Here is a 17,957-nt window from a genome sequence, read left to right as displayed (position 1 = left end):
AGCAATGATGAAAACTAATATTTCGGATGTTCCGGATTTTCGGAACCGGTTCTCAATAATTAGTGAATATTAATGTCTATAATCAAAGTCCACGTAAATACCTTTCCAACGACCCTTGGACGGTCCGGATTACTTGTTTGGTTGCAAAGTTATAGCTTTCCAAAGTTAGGGTCTCAAAAGCGGCATTTTTCAGTTGAAGCAGGTTCCCGGTGGCCACAGTGGCCGAATTCGGATTTCTCCGGTGGTTTTGAAAACTAGACTTGTGCCCCTTTCATTTGGGCCAAAGAGATCCAAAATCGGTCAAGCCACTGATTTTTGCGAGCTGTCCAAAGTTTGGGGTCAAAAATGACCCCAGGGTCTTATTTGTAACTTTTTTTATGGGAGCCCCCCCTAGGGGTCATTCAATGCTTTTGATTTTTGGGAAAGGTTTATTTCCGCAAAAAAATAATTGTCAGAAAATTTCAGATTGCTAGGATTCGTTAAACAAAAGCTACAGAGAATTGAAATTTGAAAAAGGTCAAAAAAGACCCCAAGACCTTACTAAGGTTAATTGATTTCCCTAGAAACATCTTGAAAAATGTATGTTGTACTTCAGGACTCTTCATCTAGCATCCGATTTTCTGAAGAAATCCGGCCAATAATGCCTGTGCTATGGAAGTACTATTTGAATATAGGGTATCTGTACCAATTATGGCACTACCTAAGGAAAACTATTTGTTCAAAAATAACAAGAAGACCAACGAATGTCATCAATATGTTAAAAGATAGCTTAGTATCTATACATTACAGGGAAAATATAGAAACGGAGCCAAAACTGCTTTTAGTCTTTATAACAGCGTGTGCCAATGATAGGAACCCTGTACTAGTTATGGCTACATATTTTAACTTCGGTTCCTTTCCGCACCATTTGCATGCATTTTTTATGGGATTAGCCATAATTGTTACACTATGGCGAAAAAAGGTGCAAACAAACCGAAATTTTAAGGAAAATGATTTATTTCTACCATTTTTTGAGGAAATTGTTGAGTTTAAATGAGTGCAATCATCTTTCGAGTTCACAATTTTTTTATTGTTGATTAACATCGTTAAAGAGTGAAAATCAACAATGGCGAATAATTGGTACTATAGCCATAATTGGTACACTTACCCTATTCCACATCCAAACATTTCTCAGCAAATGCTGCTAATAAAAAAATTACAAGAAATACGGCCATACATTTTAGGAATATTACCAGAACAACCTAAAAATAGACTGAATAAATCCTCAGAATCCACCTTTTGATATTCTACCGAAAACTCCTTAGAAAAATATGGCCATTGGACCTGACATAAAATGTGTTAAATCGAATGCAAAAATGGAAATATTGATGAAAAGATTTAGAGTGAGCAGTCGCCAGATGCTTTTTTTTGCACGGGTCATTTTTTTTTGTTACAACTCAGTCAATTTTGAACCAATTGCTTTGATTTTTTGTACAATGATAGTACAATGATGCCTACATGTGTACATAATCTTACGAGAATCGATTTAAAATTGACTGACTTATAGCAGAAATCATATTCGTGCAAAAAAGAATCTGATGTCTTGCCATTTTCAAATTTTCGGGAAATCCCGGGAATTTCGGAAAAATATCCCGGGATTCGGGATTTTTTAGATCCCGGGAAATCCCGGGCAAGACCCTCTAATCTGGAGTGATTTCCCTCAGAAAACCTGTACAGATTTCCTTCGGAAATCTGGAGAGGTTTCCTCCAGAAATCTGGAGAGATTTCCTCCACAAATCTGGCGAGATTTCCTAAAGAAATCTGCCGTAATTTCCTCCAAAAATCTGGAGAGGAAATCTGGAGAGATTTTCTCCAGAAATCTGGAGAGATTTCCTCGAGAAATAAGGAGAGATTTCCTCGAGAAATCTGGAGAGATTTCTTCGAGAAATCTGGAGAGATTTTCTTCAGAAATCTGGAGAGATTTCCTCCAGAAATCTGGGAAGATTTTCTCCAGAAATCTGGACAGATTTACTCCAGAAATCTGGAGAGATTTCCTTTAGAAATCTGGAAAGATTGTTTCCAGAAATCTGGAGAAATTTTCTCCCGAAATCTGGAACAATTTCCTCTAGAAATCTGGAGAGGTTTGATTCAGAAATCTTCAGAGATTTCCTTCAGAATTTTGGGGGATTTCCTCCAGAAATCTGGAGAGATTCTCACTAGAAAACTAGAGAGATTTCCTCCGGTAATCTGGAGAGATTTCCTCCAGAAATCTGGAAAGATTTCATCCAGAAATCTGGAGAGATTTCCTCCAGAAATCTGGAGAGATTTCCTCCAGAAATCTGGTGAGATTGGCTCCAGATATTTTCAGAGATTTCCTCAAGTAGTCTGGAGATATTTCATCCAAGAATCTGGAGAGATTTCCTCCAGAAATCTGGAGAGACTTCCTCCAGAAATCTGGAGAGATTTCCTCCAAAAATCTTGAGATATTTCCTCCAGAAATCTGGAGAGATTTCCTCAAGAAAGCTAAAGAGAATTCTTCCAGAAATCTAGAGAGATTTCTTCAAGAAATCTGGAGAGATTTCTTCCAGAAATTTGGAGAGATTTCTTCCAGAAATCTGGAGAGATTTCCTCCCGAAATCTGGAAAGATTTTCTCCAGAAATCTGGAGAGGTTTCATCCAGAAATCTTGAAAGATTTCCTCCAGAATTTTGGGGGATTTCCTCTATAAATCTAAAGAAATTGTCACTAGAAAACTGGATAGATTTCCTCCTGTAATCTGGAGAGATTTCCACCAGAAATCTGGAGAGATTTCCTTCAGAAATCTGGAGAGATTTTTTCCAGGAATATGGAGAGATTTCCTCTAGAAATCTTGAGAAATTTCCACCAGATGTCTGGAGATTTTTTTCTTCAGAAGTCTGGAGGGATATCCTACAGAAATCTGGAGAGCTTTCCTCAGGAAACTGTAAATTTTAAAAATATGTTAAGAGAAATTTACAAAAAAAAAACATTTCAGAGAAATTTCTCCAGTAATTTACGGAGATGTTTTTGAAGAAATTACCAAAGCAATATTTCAAAAAAAAATGCGAGAAAAAATCATGGAAATATTCTCTAGAGATATCCCTTGATTCCTGAAAGAGCCTTTTAAGCACTTCACAAAGTAAGGATAGGTCTTCTTGTGGAAAATCCTCTAGAAATAACCACGGAATTTCTTTGAAGTGGAATTGTGTCCGTAACTTCGGGATTTAGAGTAATTTTACTATGTTTAAGCAATCCCAGATAAATTTTAGAAAAAAAAATTGTCTGTGGTATTCTTACAGAAATATTTGATGGAATTTCTGAAAGATTTCTGAAATATTTTCCAAATCTGAGTTTGTTCTCTAAGTAATTCTGAAATGAATTCCGAAAAATACTTTCAAAAGAATTTCTGAAGACATTGCCAGAGAGATCCCTCATGAAATTTACGGAGGATTTTTTGAAGAAATTGCCAAAGGAATTCCTGAAAAAACATCTAAGTAAATTATGGAAGAAAAACTTGAGGAATTCTCAAAGCAATGCAGAAGGGATTTTTTAAGGAATTCCAAGAGAAATTCCTCAGGATTTTTTTTTTGTAATTCCCTGCTGGTTTTCTTTTTTATCTGTATTAACGAGATTTTTAGCCCTAGGCTAGTTCATCTAGGGACCCTCGCTGTACTTCCCTTCCGAAGGAAGAACTCACATTTAGTGAGTTTGTTGGGAGTGGGATTCGATCCCAGGTCCTCGGCGTGATAGTCAAGTGTTCTAACCATCACACCAGTTCCGCTCCCTGCTGGTTTTCTTATTTTTTTTCAGTCGATTCCTACAAGAATTCTTGAAAAAATAGGAGGCAATTTCTTAAATAACTCCTAAGCCGAAATCAAAATTTAAAAAAAAAACTCTTGCGGCAATTTATTTAGAATTTTCTATGGTAATTTATGTAGCGATTTTCTCTGCAATTTCTCTTAGGACCTCCAATATATTCAGAAATACTTAAGGAAAATCCTATGGAATTTTCCTGACGTTTTGTCAAGAATTTTTCCAGAAAATTCTTTAGAAATTCCTCCGGTATTTTTGTTTTGGTTTCTATTTTAATATTTCCTTAGAAACTGGAATTATCGGAAACCTGCTTTAGAAACTCCTTCAGCAATGCCTTGAAGATTTCTGAAATTAATTACGGAGAAAAATTTGTAGGAATTTTCAGAATTTCCGGAAGAATTCTTAAAGGAACTGCTTGATTTACAAAAATAATATTGGTGGTAAAGAAATTGTTTGAAAAACTTTAGGGCGAACTTCTGTAAAAACTTTTGAAAAAAAATTCTAAAGAAATGTCAAAGGACATTTTTTTAAGAAATTGCAGGGAAAAATACTACAGAAATTGCAGAATAAAAAAAATATTTAGGCAATTTCTGAAAAAAAAAACGTTTAAAACATACTCAAGGAATTTCCAAAGGAAATTTTAAAAATGTTAACGGAGTAATCCTTAAATTATTATTTCAGAAATTCCTTTAAGGACAAACGTCTTGAAATCCCGCTTCAGCAGAACTTCGGCGCACAAATCTCAAGAAGCTAGCTTCAAACAACAATGCATTTTATTATTCTATTCTTGCTCACTTGTAATAAGCTTAAAATATGAAGATCAAGTGCGCTGGTTTTGTTTACGAAGAGATTTGTGCGCTCGAAATCATGAGTAGGTGCCAAAGTCGGCCATTGTGGCGGCCATTTTGGGATTTTTACAAGTCTGTCCTTAAAAATTGCCGGTAAATTGCGAATTTCTTGAAGAATTCCAGGAAAACTCCTGAAGAAATGTTCAAACTTGACTTGCCGGAGAAATTTTCAAAGTGGTTGCCTTAAGAATTTCTACAGGGCATTTCTGAGAAGCCAATAAGGCAATTTCCAAATATATTTCTATAAGAATCGCCAGAGGACTTTCTAAAGAAATCACTAGAAGAACTCTCATACAAATGTTACAGGATACTTTTGTAAAAGGTTAGTGTTCCATGAATATTTTCACATGTCTAACATAAATTCGGGCAACAGTGCATTCGGTCTAAAGATACAGCATCCATTGTAAATATTACAAGTGTAAATAGCACGTCTATATATTATTGCACGTTTTGAAATCTTATTCTGGGAATTTTTGAAAAGATACATGTGTGAATCGCTCATGTGTGAGAAGAAGTTAAGGTTTCTCGTCAAAATAGGTTTGAATGTTCATCGGGTTTCCATTGTTGTACCATCGGCTTTTTGTTGTTCAATGTACAAACATACTATATAAATCCAGCGTCCGTCAATGTTTCGTAGATAAGTATCTCCCATTTGACCTCCCATGTTCATCAAACCTGAATTACCATGAGCCAGACTCGACTAACTCCGCCCTGTCTTGTTCTCGCCCACAGAACTGATCCCGCGACCGGCCCGTGCCTGTCCGGACCCACCAATGTACCTGCGGTTGCGTATGGGCCGCAAAATCGGCAAGAACACCCCACTGCCGACCACGGTCATGTCCTACGGCAAGAACAAACTGCGACCGGAGTATTGGTTCAGCATTCCCAAGAACAAGTAAGTAGCTCTACGGTTTGGACATTTCAGATCCTGTTATCAACTAACAACCATTTCTTCTTGTTGCAGGGTTGATGAGCTGTATCGATTCTTGACTGCTTGGGTTCAGCATCTGTACGGCGAATTGGACGAGAAGGCCATCAAGGAGCGTGGCTACGAGCTGATCCAGAACGACACCGATTGGGCAACCAAGGGAGGCAGTCCGACCAAGGTGAGTTCCTTGTCCCAAACATAGTTTACGATCGATTACAATATTTGATTGTTTACGTCTAGGACGGACGATCTGCCAGCGAAGGTGAAATCACCGAGTACACCCGAGAATCGTGGGAGGTGAGTACAAAGTTTCTTATTACTCCGTTATTCCCAACTTGAACATCTTGCAATAAATCCACCGAAACCGCGCTTTTCGATGGAAACTAACATGAACTTTTATATTTCCCACGTGATTTACTCCCTTCTTTTAACGCACGGTCTTGCAATAAACCACCTGCCGCGTGCAGATGCTGAAGGCTCCATTTGTCAAGACCTACAATATTATCAAAAGTCAAACCGGATCCAACGATTTGGATGGTTGTGAGGTTAGCGTTTCCAAATTTCTTAAAACAATAGCAAACCGCGCCCACGAGCGCAATACTTCCCGAATGTAGGCGTTTGACTTTCCCACTATTTCAATCTATTCGATCACACTCGCAAAATATACTGGTACACGATATGCCCTCTGTACAATTGCCAAAGTAGTAGTCAACTCACCTTCACCTTAAAAGTAATTTTGACGTTCTGTTGTTCTATGGCTATGAGGAATGTTTTTTCCTGTCTTTGTTATTCTCGGTTTGTCTACCCACTTCACATATACCCTACACATCTACTTAAACCTTGTAAGCTGTACGTACACCGTTACACTGTAATTCGATTTTTGGTAGTGAATCTGTCTTGTTGCCTCACACCCATTAACGGTAGAAAGTCGCGTTGTTGAATGTGCATTGAATGTTGGTAGTTGCTCAGAATTTAGTCACACGGGAACGTGTTACATTACACAAACCACCACTTATACCAAAAGTTGAATCTGTTCACTCCGATCTGAACATGAACTTTCGACAAAGTTAGTTCTGTATAATATTTAGGTACCGTAAACCGGGGTCAAATTGATCTCCGGGTCGAAATTGATCAGACGTTTTTCAGTCATATAAAGCATACTTTGAAAAGTTTCCTTTCAAGTATAGTACTGTTGGAATCATATACTAATAGACACTTCAAAGGAAACTATTTAAAGTATGCTTTATCTAACTGAAAAAAGTCTGATCAATTTCGACCCAGAGATCAATTTGACCCCGGTTTACGGTATATGAAATGTATCATTTCCTTTTATCCAGCATCATTTGACAACAAGCATTGTGAAATATGTAGTTATGATATTTAACAGAACAGCACTCAAAAGTAGTATTTTTATGTTTTCATTTGATTATTTTGCTGAATCTATTGGCGAATTTTCAATTTTGTTTCAACATAAGTTATGCTTTTTAATCAATTGTTCGACAAAGTACTTTGAATAAGCACAAAAAAAAAATCACCGTAGAAGTTTGAATAAGTAGAATTAGAATAACTTTTGAATACCTTTTTCAGTTGACTAAACGCAAAAAGCCTTCTTTTGTTTCATTTACCTATCATGTTTTCATCCAAATCCAAAACGCTTGTTTATTAGCAGTTAAAATCTGAATTTGTTTCCTGATTGGTTTAAACATTTTCCAGAAGCCTTAACTATTCAATTCACAGGCATATAAGCAATTGAGATATGAATATCAACGAAATAAAACTAGACATTCGTTTAATTTAAACAACACACATAATTTTCTCCTCTCGTCGAAGCGGATTGCGCACGAAACATTTTTTCACTATCCTTGTTGCAATGTCTGATATTTCCTAATTTTCATCGACGAAATCACAGGGAGCTTCCTGATGCGATCAAGATAAATTCCTACAAAGATAAATAATGAACTTGGTGGTATAGGTGGTTGAAGTGCCGGACTAGCGATACGGTGTCGTGGGTTCAAATCCCACTAACACAAGTGATAATTTGTCCCAAATTTATCTCTCACTTTGTTAATTAAACATACACTTTGCCTTCGAAATTAGAGATTTTTCTTCTATACACGACGAATTTGGAGAACTCTTTGGCTGTCCCGAAAGATCGTGAGAAATCTTCTTCTTCTTTAGGAGTGGTGGTATTCCTCCAGAAATTCTTGCTGTGATACCTCTGCGCAAATTTTTGCTTCTGTTTTTTCCTGGCATTCCTCGAGGACTTCTTTCAGGAACTCTGTTAGAATCCCTCCAGATGATCCCCCAAGTTTTATTAGGTATCTCTCAGTGATACCTCCAGAAGAATTTGTTTCATGAGCTGGGATTTCTCCGTCAATTCTTGCTTGTATTTCTGTAGGTCTTTTGCCAGGGAATTCTACAGAAACTCATCTAGGGATATATGCAGAAGTTTCTATAGGGCTGTCTCCAATAAATCCTCCTAGAATTACTTCCTGAATTTATCCAGAAATTTATCCAGGAATTTTCTAGTAATTATTTTTGGAATACCTATTTGTATTCCTTCAGGAACTCCCGCCGAGTTTTTTTTTCCAGAAATTTCACGGGTGATTTATCCTTAAATTCCTCTAGGGATTCCTCTAGGGATTTCAAAAATCTCTGTGTAACGCTTCAGTTATTTCCCCAGGAATATTCAAACAGTTTATTTATAAAATTCTCAAGGGATTCCTTCAACATTCCTCTGTAGAATGTCGCATATGGTTTCTTCTATGGATTTCCCGGAGATTACTCCTTTGATTCCTCCAGGATTTCCTTTTAATACTCATACTGGAATATCTTTTGATATTGCTTTAGGAATTTATCTTGCATTTTATTCCGGAGTTCTTGGAGAGATTCTCACTGTGAATTCTACTGCATTTCATGCTAGAATTTCTCAAGCCATTTCCGCTGTTTTTTTAGGAATTGTTCTAAATATTCCACCAGAACTTTTTTAGGAATTTCTCTCGTGTATTTCTCCAGAAATTTCATCTGGGATCCTTTATCGTCCTGTAATGTCTCGAGTATTTATTCCTGCAATTCTCCCTGGGATTCCTTCAGTAACTGCACCTGTAATTTCATCAAGGATTTCTTCAGCAATTCCTCTAGGGTTTTTAGATGCTTCTCTGGTGATTCTTCCACGAAGATTCCTCCAAAGATTTTCCAGGGTTTATTCTTCTATGGTTATCTTCAATGATGCCTTAAAGAATTATGCCTTCAGTTGTAATAAGCTAGCTTTTCCATTTCACAATAGTTTTAAAGAAGCACGTTATTGTAGTGGAAAACTTTCTCGAAGACGCCATCACGCTAAAAAGCATGGTTAATTCAGCAACTGTGCAATAAGGTTGTTGGATTCCTGGCGTTCATAAAATAAATCATGAAAACATCATTTCGCTGCAATACCGCTACTCGGAAATGAACTGGAGAAACTTGTAATGAGAAGGGTACATAATGTTACTAATTGCCAAATTGAGAGATGAAATTTGTGTAAAAATCGAGTTCTGGTTGGATTTGAACCCACGACTCCGAATTCATCAGACCGGCGCTCTAACCAACTAAGCTATAGAACAAGTAATGATTCTGCGAACTCTGTAGTGCGAAATAGGAAGCCAAACTGGCTTCTAAGCCACTACTTTTTCACAAAGCCATCTCTCTTTTCGCTTATCTAGATGTCAATCCGTAATACGCGTTTGTGGCACACCAACTACAAGGGAAAGCGAATTGTTATGATGAAGCCTAGACTTACTAGCACTCCACATACTTAGCCACTTCGTATTTTACTCTTAAATGTCGATATTTTTGCAAAGCTTGTGAAGTTTTATTAGTTTAGATGTTTCTAAACGCTGTAAACCAATGAAAATGTTTTTTCAAATGGCTTTACATTTTGTTTAATTGTATGCATGCCACTTTTAATCTAGTGAGATGCAGTTAAAAAATTGCTTCAAAAATGTGACATTTTAACCATCGAACCATGGTCATCGAAAAAACTCATTTTTTTGTTTTGGAATTTCCAAAATTCCAAATCAATGTCCCTTCTCTCTCCCAGAGCGGGGTGGGAGCTGGGGGAGCAAAAAAAAGTACTAGACCTTGATTGATTGATGCTTTTGATTACTTGAAAATTAGGGATAGAAAAAGAGCAAGAAATCTCAGATTTTTAGAGATTGTTTCAAATGTTTAGGCCAGTTTTTAACAAATACGGTTGGGGCTCCAACCATATTAAACAGGATGAAGTAAGTTTCTCTACAAAGTTCGTGAGTAAAAGGGATGGCCTGGTTGAAATCAATCTTTTATGTTAATGTGCTGTAGGTAAGCAGTCAGGGTTAAGAATCTGTAGAATTTTCTGAAAAAAATTAAACAAAAATTCACTTGGCTTTTGAATAGTCAACAGTAAGCTCCTCGTCTAAGACTAACACTACGGACCGTCTGTCCCGGTGGTAAGAGTCCACTTGCAGGTGATCCCTAATTCATAGTGTCAATCGGCTTAATGCGTACCGTGCCTCGGAATGAATGGTTAGGGGGGTCTTATAAAAACCTAGCCGCTAACGGTGCCTGTGGAGTACCAGGGCACCCTCCACAGTATTTTGCCCTTACTGTGTTAAACGGAGCAATGACACAGTGGACCTTATTTGTCTCCGGGATAACAGTTTGTACAGGTAAACCTTCATCATGCAAAAGGTGCTTCTGCTGTGTTGAATCGAAGGTTTATAAAAAAAGGACTGGAAGTGGCGCTTATTCAAGAGCCATGGTCCAATAAACGAAAGATTGTTGGTGTTCTGACACAAAATAGTAAACTATTTTATGATGAGCAACAAGATTCTCCCAGAAATGCTGTCCTAGTACATAAAACGTTAAAATGCTATCCTGAGTTTATCAGAAGGGACATTGTTGCGGTCATGGTAGAGGTACCAACCACTAGGGGTAAAACTGAGATCGCTGTGGCTTCAGCTTACTTTCCTGGTGATGTTCCTGAGTGAGGTACCTCCTCCTGAGATCGCATCATTTGTTCAATTCTGTAAAGAAAACAAAAAATCGTTCATCATTGGCTGTGACGCCAATGCGCATCACACGGTTTGGGATAGTACAGATATTAACAATCGAGGTGAGTCACTATTAGAGTATTTGTCTTCGAACAATATATACATTTGCAATAATGGTGATAAACCTACTTTCTCAAATGCAATCAGACAAGAGGTCTTGGATCTAACACTGTGCAATGCTGCAATCTTTGACAGTATCACAAACTGGCACGTGTCAGATGAGATTTCTCTATCTGATCATAAACACATAATCTTCAATTGGAGCGGTGTAGGTTATTCTAGAACTGCGTTTAGAAATCCCAGGAAGACAAACTGGGATCAATATGTAGAATTGTTGAATTCGCATTAGACTGTCCCAAAAAAAAATCGATGTTCGAAAAGTCAAGGTGCTCAACCCTTAAATGAAAGATATGCATATTTGAAGCATTTTTGTAGAACATTTCGATTTTCTAAAAAATCATTTAGAGGTTCCGCTAGGGCGATTTTTGAAAAATGGCCTTTTTTCATGAAAAGTCTCAAAAAAATCATTTTTTCGTAATATTTTTTCAACTTCTGAATTTTTTCAATATTTTTGTATTTTTCTATGGACCTCTAGGCATTCTTGAAGGGGATAAGTTTTTGAAATATTGTATTTATATTGACGGCAGAACCGTTTTTGAGCTGATAAAAGCACTATTTTTTGAGAATTTTTCATCTAAATTTGAGAAAAAAATACATGCACGATTTTTTATTTTCAATTTTGAAAATTTGATCTGATAGTACTATTTGTATGCGTCATTTCTCTAAAAAAAGATTTAAAATATCTTGTCTAGAAGCTGAGATATCAGTATTTTAGTAAATGAACAATATTTTAAATTTTTGCAAAACTTTGTATACTTGGAATATTGTAAGGTTTTTGTGACACTCCAATGTATGTATATTAAAAGAAGTTAAAAAAAAGCTTTTCTTGTTGTATGGTCAAGCTAGTTTAAACATGGATCTTTTATTCTGGGCTGGTTGGCAGTAGATTCATGAAGAGCTTTTATCTGAATAACTACAAATATGACGGGTATCGTGGTTACTGGTAGCAACGCATTTAGTTCGAGATTACGTCGTGGATTTCCCGACTACTACGCTCATTTTTTTCTGAAATAGGAACGACCATGCAGAGATTATATAACATTGATAAAATAAAAAAAAACATAGTTAGGACATGATTTTTACTGAAGACTTGAACTTGAAATGTAATGGGCAATTTGGTATGAAACTCGGCAACGGGGGTGCATAATTAATCGGACAAACGCCGATTGTCATACAAAATTGCCAAATTTGAGATGGTTTAACTATATTTCCTTTGATGAATTAAACTCAAATTTTGATACGAAACCGACACGATGAAGAATTTTACGTATAAGAAATAGAAAACATTTCTGATCACATGTGTTGGCGTAAGTGCAAAACTGATCGAACAGCAACACACGTGTAAATCAAAAGACTGCCGTTGTCCGATCACTTTGACACATTTTGGTTGTCCTATCGTGCCTAAGCTTGTGATCAGACACGATTTTTATTTCGTATGTGCAAAATTCTGCATATTTGCAATTTCGTGTCAAAATATTAGCTCAATTCATCAAAGGAATAAACGTTTAGCAATCATAAGATCGCGTATTTCCACAAAAGCCTATTATTGTCTATTATTTTCTAAGTTTTTTAAAATCATTCCTGACTTAACTTATTTTTTTATTGATTTCATCACTTTTATGTTATCTCTGCATGGAATGGTTTTCAGAAAGGGGTATTATTGTCGAGAATTCCACGACGTAATATCGAACTAAATGCGTTGCTACCCGTCATTGTTGTAGTTATTCAAATAAAAGCTCTTCATGAATCTACTACCAATCACCCCAGAATAAAAGATCCATGTTTAAACTAGCTTGACCATCCAACAAGAAAAGCCTAATTTTTAAGCCTAACTACTTTTCATATACGTACATTGGAGTGTCACAAGGACCTTACAATATTCCAAATATACAAAGTTTTGCAAAAATTTGAAATATTGTCCATTTACTAAAATCCTAATATCTCAGCTTCTAGACAAGATATTTTAAATCTTTTTTTAGAGAAATGATGCATACAAATAGTACTATCAGATCAAACTTTCAAAATTGAAAATAAAAAATCATGCATTTATTTTTTTCTCAAATTTAGATGAAAAATTTTCAAAAAATAGTCCTTTTATCAGCACAAAAACGGTTCTGTCGTCAATATAAATACAATATTTCAAAAACTTATCCCCTTCAAGAATGCCTAGAGGTTCATAGAAAAATACAAAAATATTGAAAAAATTCAGAAGTTGAAAAAATATTACGAAAAAATGATTTTTTTGAGACTTTTCATGAAAAAAGGCCATTTTTCAAAAATCGCCCTAGCGGAACCTCTAAATGATTTTTTAGAAAATCGAAATGTTCTACAAAAATGCTTCAAATATGCATATCTTTCATTTAAGGGTTGAGCACCTTGACTTTTCGAACATCGATTTTTTTTGGGACAGCCTAATTCGCATTCATTTACTATGGGAGAAACTATCGATTCAACCCAAAAATTCGAATCATTTTCTCAAAGAGTAAATGAAAGTATCATCAATTCCTTTAACAGCAGTTGTCCCACCATACAATCGTCTTCTACTAGAGACATGCCATGGTGGAACTTTAAACTGGATCGCCTAAGAAAATTTTCTCGTAAAATGTTCAATAGAGCGAAACAAACGGGAGATTGGACTCAATATAGGAAAGCCCTGAATGAGTACAACAACGAAATACGAAAATCTAAAAGAAAATCTTGGGTGCTGACATGTGAAAACATAAACAGTACTCCTGTAGTTGCTAGACTACATAAAACGCTTGCAAAAGATCATACAAATGAATTGGGAAATCTGAAGCGTGACGATGGAACTTTTACCAAAACTCCTCGCGAAACTTTGGATTTAATGATGGAAACCCATTTTCCAGGTTCGGTTCTAAGTGTGGATTCCAATGATACTATATCTCTGGAAGGTGAAGGATGTCCTAGTATAAACTCAACGGAATCGAATAGTACAGTAAACACCGCCTCAGATTTAGCTGATGAAATATTCACAAAGACCATAGTGGAAAATGCGATTAGATCTTTTCAGCCTTTTAAATCTGCAGGAGTTGATGGGATATTTCCAGCACTGATTCAAAACGAAGAAGCGATGTTGGTTACATCAGTAATTGAGATGTTCAAGGCTAGTATGAGATTGAATTACGTTTCATCAAAACGGAGACTTGTAACAGTTATCTTTAAACCAAAAAAGGGGAAGCGAGACAAGGCGCATCCAAAAGCATATAGACCAATTAGTCTTTCTTCGGTTATGTTGACGACTATGGAAAAGGTTTTGAAGGATTTTATCAATTCTTCTTACATAAAAGAGCATCCCCTATCTGACATCCAGTTTGCTTATCAATCTGGTTAGTCAACGGTTATGGCCCTTCATTCGTAACAAAGGTGAAAACAAGTTTTCAGCAAAAGATACAGCTCTATGCGCCTTTTTAGACATATGTAGAAGGAGCATTTTATGATGCCTCCAATTCATCTATGAAATGTGCCATGGAGAATAAAAACTTCGACCAATGTATCATATATTGGTTTTTTACTGTGCTTGCAAAAAGAGAAATCACCTCTGAGCTGGGAAGTTTATCTATAACAGTAAGGGCAACGAAGGGTTGCCCTCAAGGAGGAGTCCTCTCACCACTAATGTGGTCCTTAGTTGTAGACGATCTTCTAAGAAGCTTGAAGGAAAGAGGTTTCGAAGTTGTGGGCTTTGTAGACGATATAGTCATAACAGTGAGAGGGAAGTATGACGAAACTGTTTCGGAAAGAATGCAAAGGGCCGTAAACTATACACATTCATGGTGTATTAAGGAGGGTCTTAGCATCAACCCGTCAAAAGTCGTAATTGGCTCTTTCACTAGGAGAAGGAAGATCAACTTAAGAGCTTTTCTGCTTGGAGGGATACAAATTCATCCTAGTGATCGAGTCAAATACTTAGGTTTGATACTGGATGCTAAACTGAACTGGAATGCTCAAATTGAGTCCGTGATCGGTAAGACAACAAGTGCATTTTGGTTATGCTCCAAAACTATTGGCAGAAAGTGGGGCATGAAACCAAAAATGATAATGTGGATTTACACCGTGTCCAATAAATTCTCATACAAAATACAAATTTAGAAAATATCATTTTATTTCACATATGTGATTCATATTTTTAAAATGAATACATGTATTGAAAGGCCACATAATACTGATTAAATAAAGCATACGGATTAGAATAGCTTTATTTTCTATTTGTTTTTATAAGCCTAGCAGTTTGCTTCCGTTTAATGAAATTCGTTTTCTCCGGCACGCAAGAAAAATGTTCGAAAAGTTTTTCATTCTACGGTAGCGAAATCGAGTCCATAAGGAAAAATTTTTAATTTGTATCCCAAGTTATATACTAAATGGATATACTAAGGCTTAAAAAACACAGTTATAATCAAAACTATGGTAAGAAATTTGCAAGTAAGCTCAACTTGGGTTGATTTTCATGAAAATAACCCTTATATCAAAGATAAATATCATAAAACGTAAATTTTGGACAAAATTTACCACAATAGGAATACAATCATGTTTTATAAGTGAGAATGGTGTGAATCAACCAGATAAGATGCACCCATGCGCCTTTAACATAACTAATCTCATTAAAACAGGAAAATTGACATTTTTGTTAAATTTACGTTATATTATGTACAAAATAAAACGGCTTCTTACTTTACCAATACAGGATCACATATTTTTTCTCTTCTGGTCATAGTTGCTACTAGCAATGGGGAGGACGTGAACCTAATTTGTTTTAACTTAAAATCACTACTCGTTAAAATACGACGAAATACAAATGAAATGGCGTGCGTGCCAGCTGATTTGGACTTACGACACATAAGCGATCAGCAGAGAAGGATAAAGGACAGTTAGTTCCAAAACATATGCTGTATTTTGTGTGTGTTAGTTGACCTTTCAATAAATAAATTTACTTTGAAAATTCTAATTACAGATGCGAAATGAATTGAATTTGATTTTGTATGAGAACTTATTGGACACGGTGTATACTGCCATAATCCGCCCAAAAGTGACGTATGCTTCGTTTGTTTGGTGGCCAAACAAAAGAGGCTACCACGCAATCAAAGCTTGCAAACATTCAACGTCTTGCGTCCATTGCTGTTACAGGAGCGATGCGCAGCACTCCATCAAAAGCTCTAGATGCGATTCTCAGTCTGCTACCTTTGCAGGAGTACGTGCGATTAGAAGTAGAAAAGGAATTGCTGCGACTTAAACGAGTTGAAAAGTTTATGCCAGGTGATCTTGTAGGTCACCTGAGCATTTCACAATACTTCCAAAATAGGCCAGTAATGAAAATGATTAAAGAATGAATGAAACCCGTGGATAACCATGATGTTCCCTACAAGATGCACGAAACAACTCGCGCAGATTGGGAAGTCGGAGGTCCCACTGTTCATCAAGGATCAATCAAATTCTTAACAGATGGCTCAAAAGTTGGAATAAAAACGGGAGCAGGAATCTACGGCTCTGGAATACAAATTTCAATGGCGATGGGACACTATCCTACGATGTTTCAAGCAAAGATTCTTGCTATTTTGAAATGCGCAAACATCTGCCTTGAGAGAAAATACAGATATGCAAATGTTTGTATTTTCTCAGATAGTCAAGTTGCACTAAAAGCATTGTGCGCTTACAAATGTACTTCAAAGCTTGTTTGGGAATGCATTCTTTCACTGCGCAGGTTGTGCCAAGGGAACTCAGTAAACTTATACTGGGTTCCAGGTCACTGTGGCATTAAAGGAAATGAAATGGCAGACGAGCTTGCTAAAAGTGGTTCCTGTTTACAGTTTGCTGGCCTAGAACCATCAAACTGTTCAATAAAAATGGACCTAAAATGCTGGGCTGAGCAGAGGGCGGTATCCAATTGGATGGATGTCGAAAATTGCAATCAGTGAAAACGATTTATAACACCAAATGCTTATTAAAGCAAAAAGCTCTTAGAATTCAAAAAGAAAGATCTATGTTCATACTGGCCTGGTAACTGAACACTGCCTGAGCAGGTATCACTTGAAAAATATTGGCCATATTCAGAGTGATATCTGTCGTTTCTGTAATACGGAACGTGAACCCTGGAACATCTGCTTTGCAGTTGTGGTGCTTTATACACGCGCAGGCAAAGATTTCTAAATAGTGGTTGCTTGCAACCTAGTGAGATCTGGTCTGCAGAACCTGGGAAGGTCTTGGAGTTTATTAATTACATTGCACCTGACTGGGAGACGACGCGTCATGGCAGAAGCTGATTACTTGACACATGGTAATTAGCTGGCTAGATGCGAATATCAAAACGGGACATGCCACAAAAGTTCAGCTTATTGGACGCAGTGGCTTAATTTCCCCAACAGTGGAGAAAAAAAGAAAAAAAAAACTCCTCGTGAAATTGATGCAGAGTCTGTAAATAGTCGTTGCATTAGAATCGAGATTTCTTTCGCAAGTATAGGCACGTAAAAACGTGTACTAAAATACTGTAAGCAGCGGGAAATCTAGGAATCTGTAGAAGCTTAGTGTGTGTTGTAGCGTGGAAAGTCTCCACCTGTATTCTGTACTCTTCACTCAAGATCGTCCAAACCTTGCCGTAATTGCATTGTTGCCGTGATCTAAGTTTGACCTTCACAAGACGATGCCGAATGCCATCACTTATCACTACAACTGCTCCCAGAGTGGACAGGACAATCAATTTCTCCTCGTGTAGTGCAGCTGGTGCATAGGTTATCACGAAATCCCCCATCCAGTGCTGAAAAATTCATTTCGTCATATCTAAATTCAATCACCTACAGCTCATTTTAGAAGCTGAACCTGAGAATATGATATATGAAAAACTTGTGCGGCTAGACCAGTTCTGCAAGAAAGTCACGGAAAAATCCCTACTTTTCGAATATTTAAGGTAAATGTCACGGACTACCTTCGAAAAATCCCAATGATATTCACGGTGAATATCATTTGGCATTTTTCAAAGGTAGTCCGTGACATTTACATCATGATGTTCCGGACTTGTGAATTGGAACGATAAACGCTGTTTTCCAAGCAGCTGGAAAAATCCCTTCTCGTAACGAACGGTTGAAGATAGTTGCGATAGGGGCTGCTAATTCACTAGAACAGTTTTTCAGGAATACCGGAGGGATGCCGTCAGTTCCAGACCCTTTTTTAGTATCAA

The 17,957-nt window shown here is 36.8% G+C and overlaps 1 protein-coding gene across 18 annotated transcripts in view; it reads left to right on the top strand.

Moving 5' to 3' along the window:
• Positions 1–17,957, top strand: part of LOC109622365 (TLD domain-containing protein 2) — a 768,101-nt gene that overhangs the window by 635,430 nt on the left and 114,714 nt on the right. For 15 of the 18 annotated variants that reach the window (XM_062860670.1, XM_062860669.1, XM_062860666.1 and 12 more), the window contains 4 exons: positions 5,390–5,552; positions 5,622–5,763; positions 5,826–5,882; positions 6,053–6,130. In XM_062860670.1, coding sequence (XP_062716654.1) covers positions 5,390–5,552; positions 5,622–5,763; positions 5,826–5,882; positions 6,053–6,130 — 440 coding nt within the window. The remainder of the gene's footprint in view (positions 1–5,389; positions 5,553–5,621; positions 5,764–5,825; positions 5,883–6,052; positions 6,131–17,957) is intronic. The other 3 variants (XM_062860659.1, XM_062860665.1, XM_062860664.1) reach the window with 1 other exon arrangement.

Source organism: Aedes albopictus, chromosome 3 (assembly GCF_035046485.1).
Source record: "Aedes albopictus strain Foshan chromosome 3, AalbF5, whole genome shotgun sequence".
NCBI lineage: Eukaryota > Metazoa > Arthropoda > Insecta > Diptera > Culicidae > Aedes > Aedes albopictus.
The sequence above is the reverse complement of the archived record's forward strand: the minus strand, read 5'-3'. Positions and strand labels throughout refer to the sequence as shown.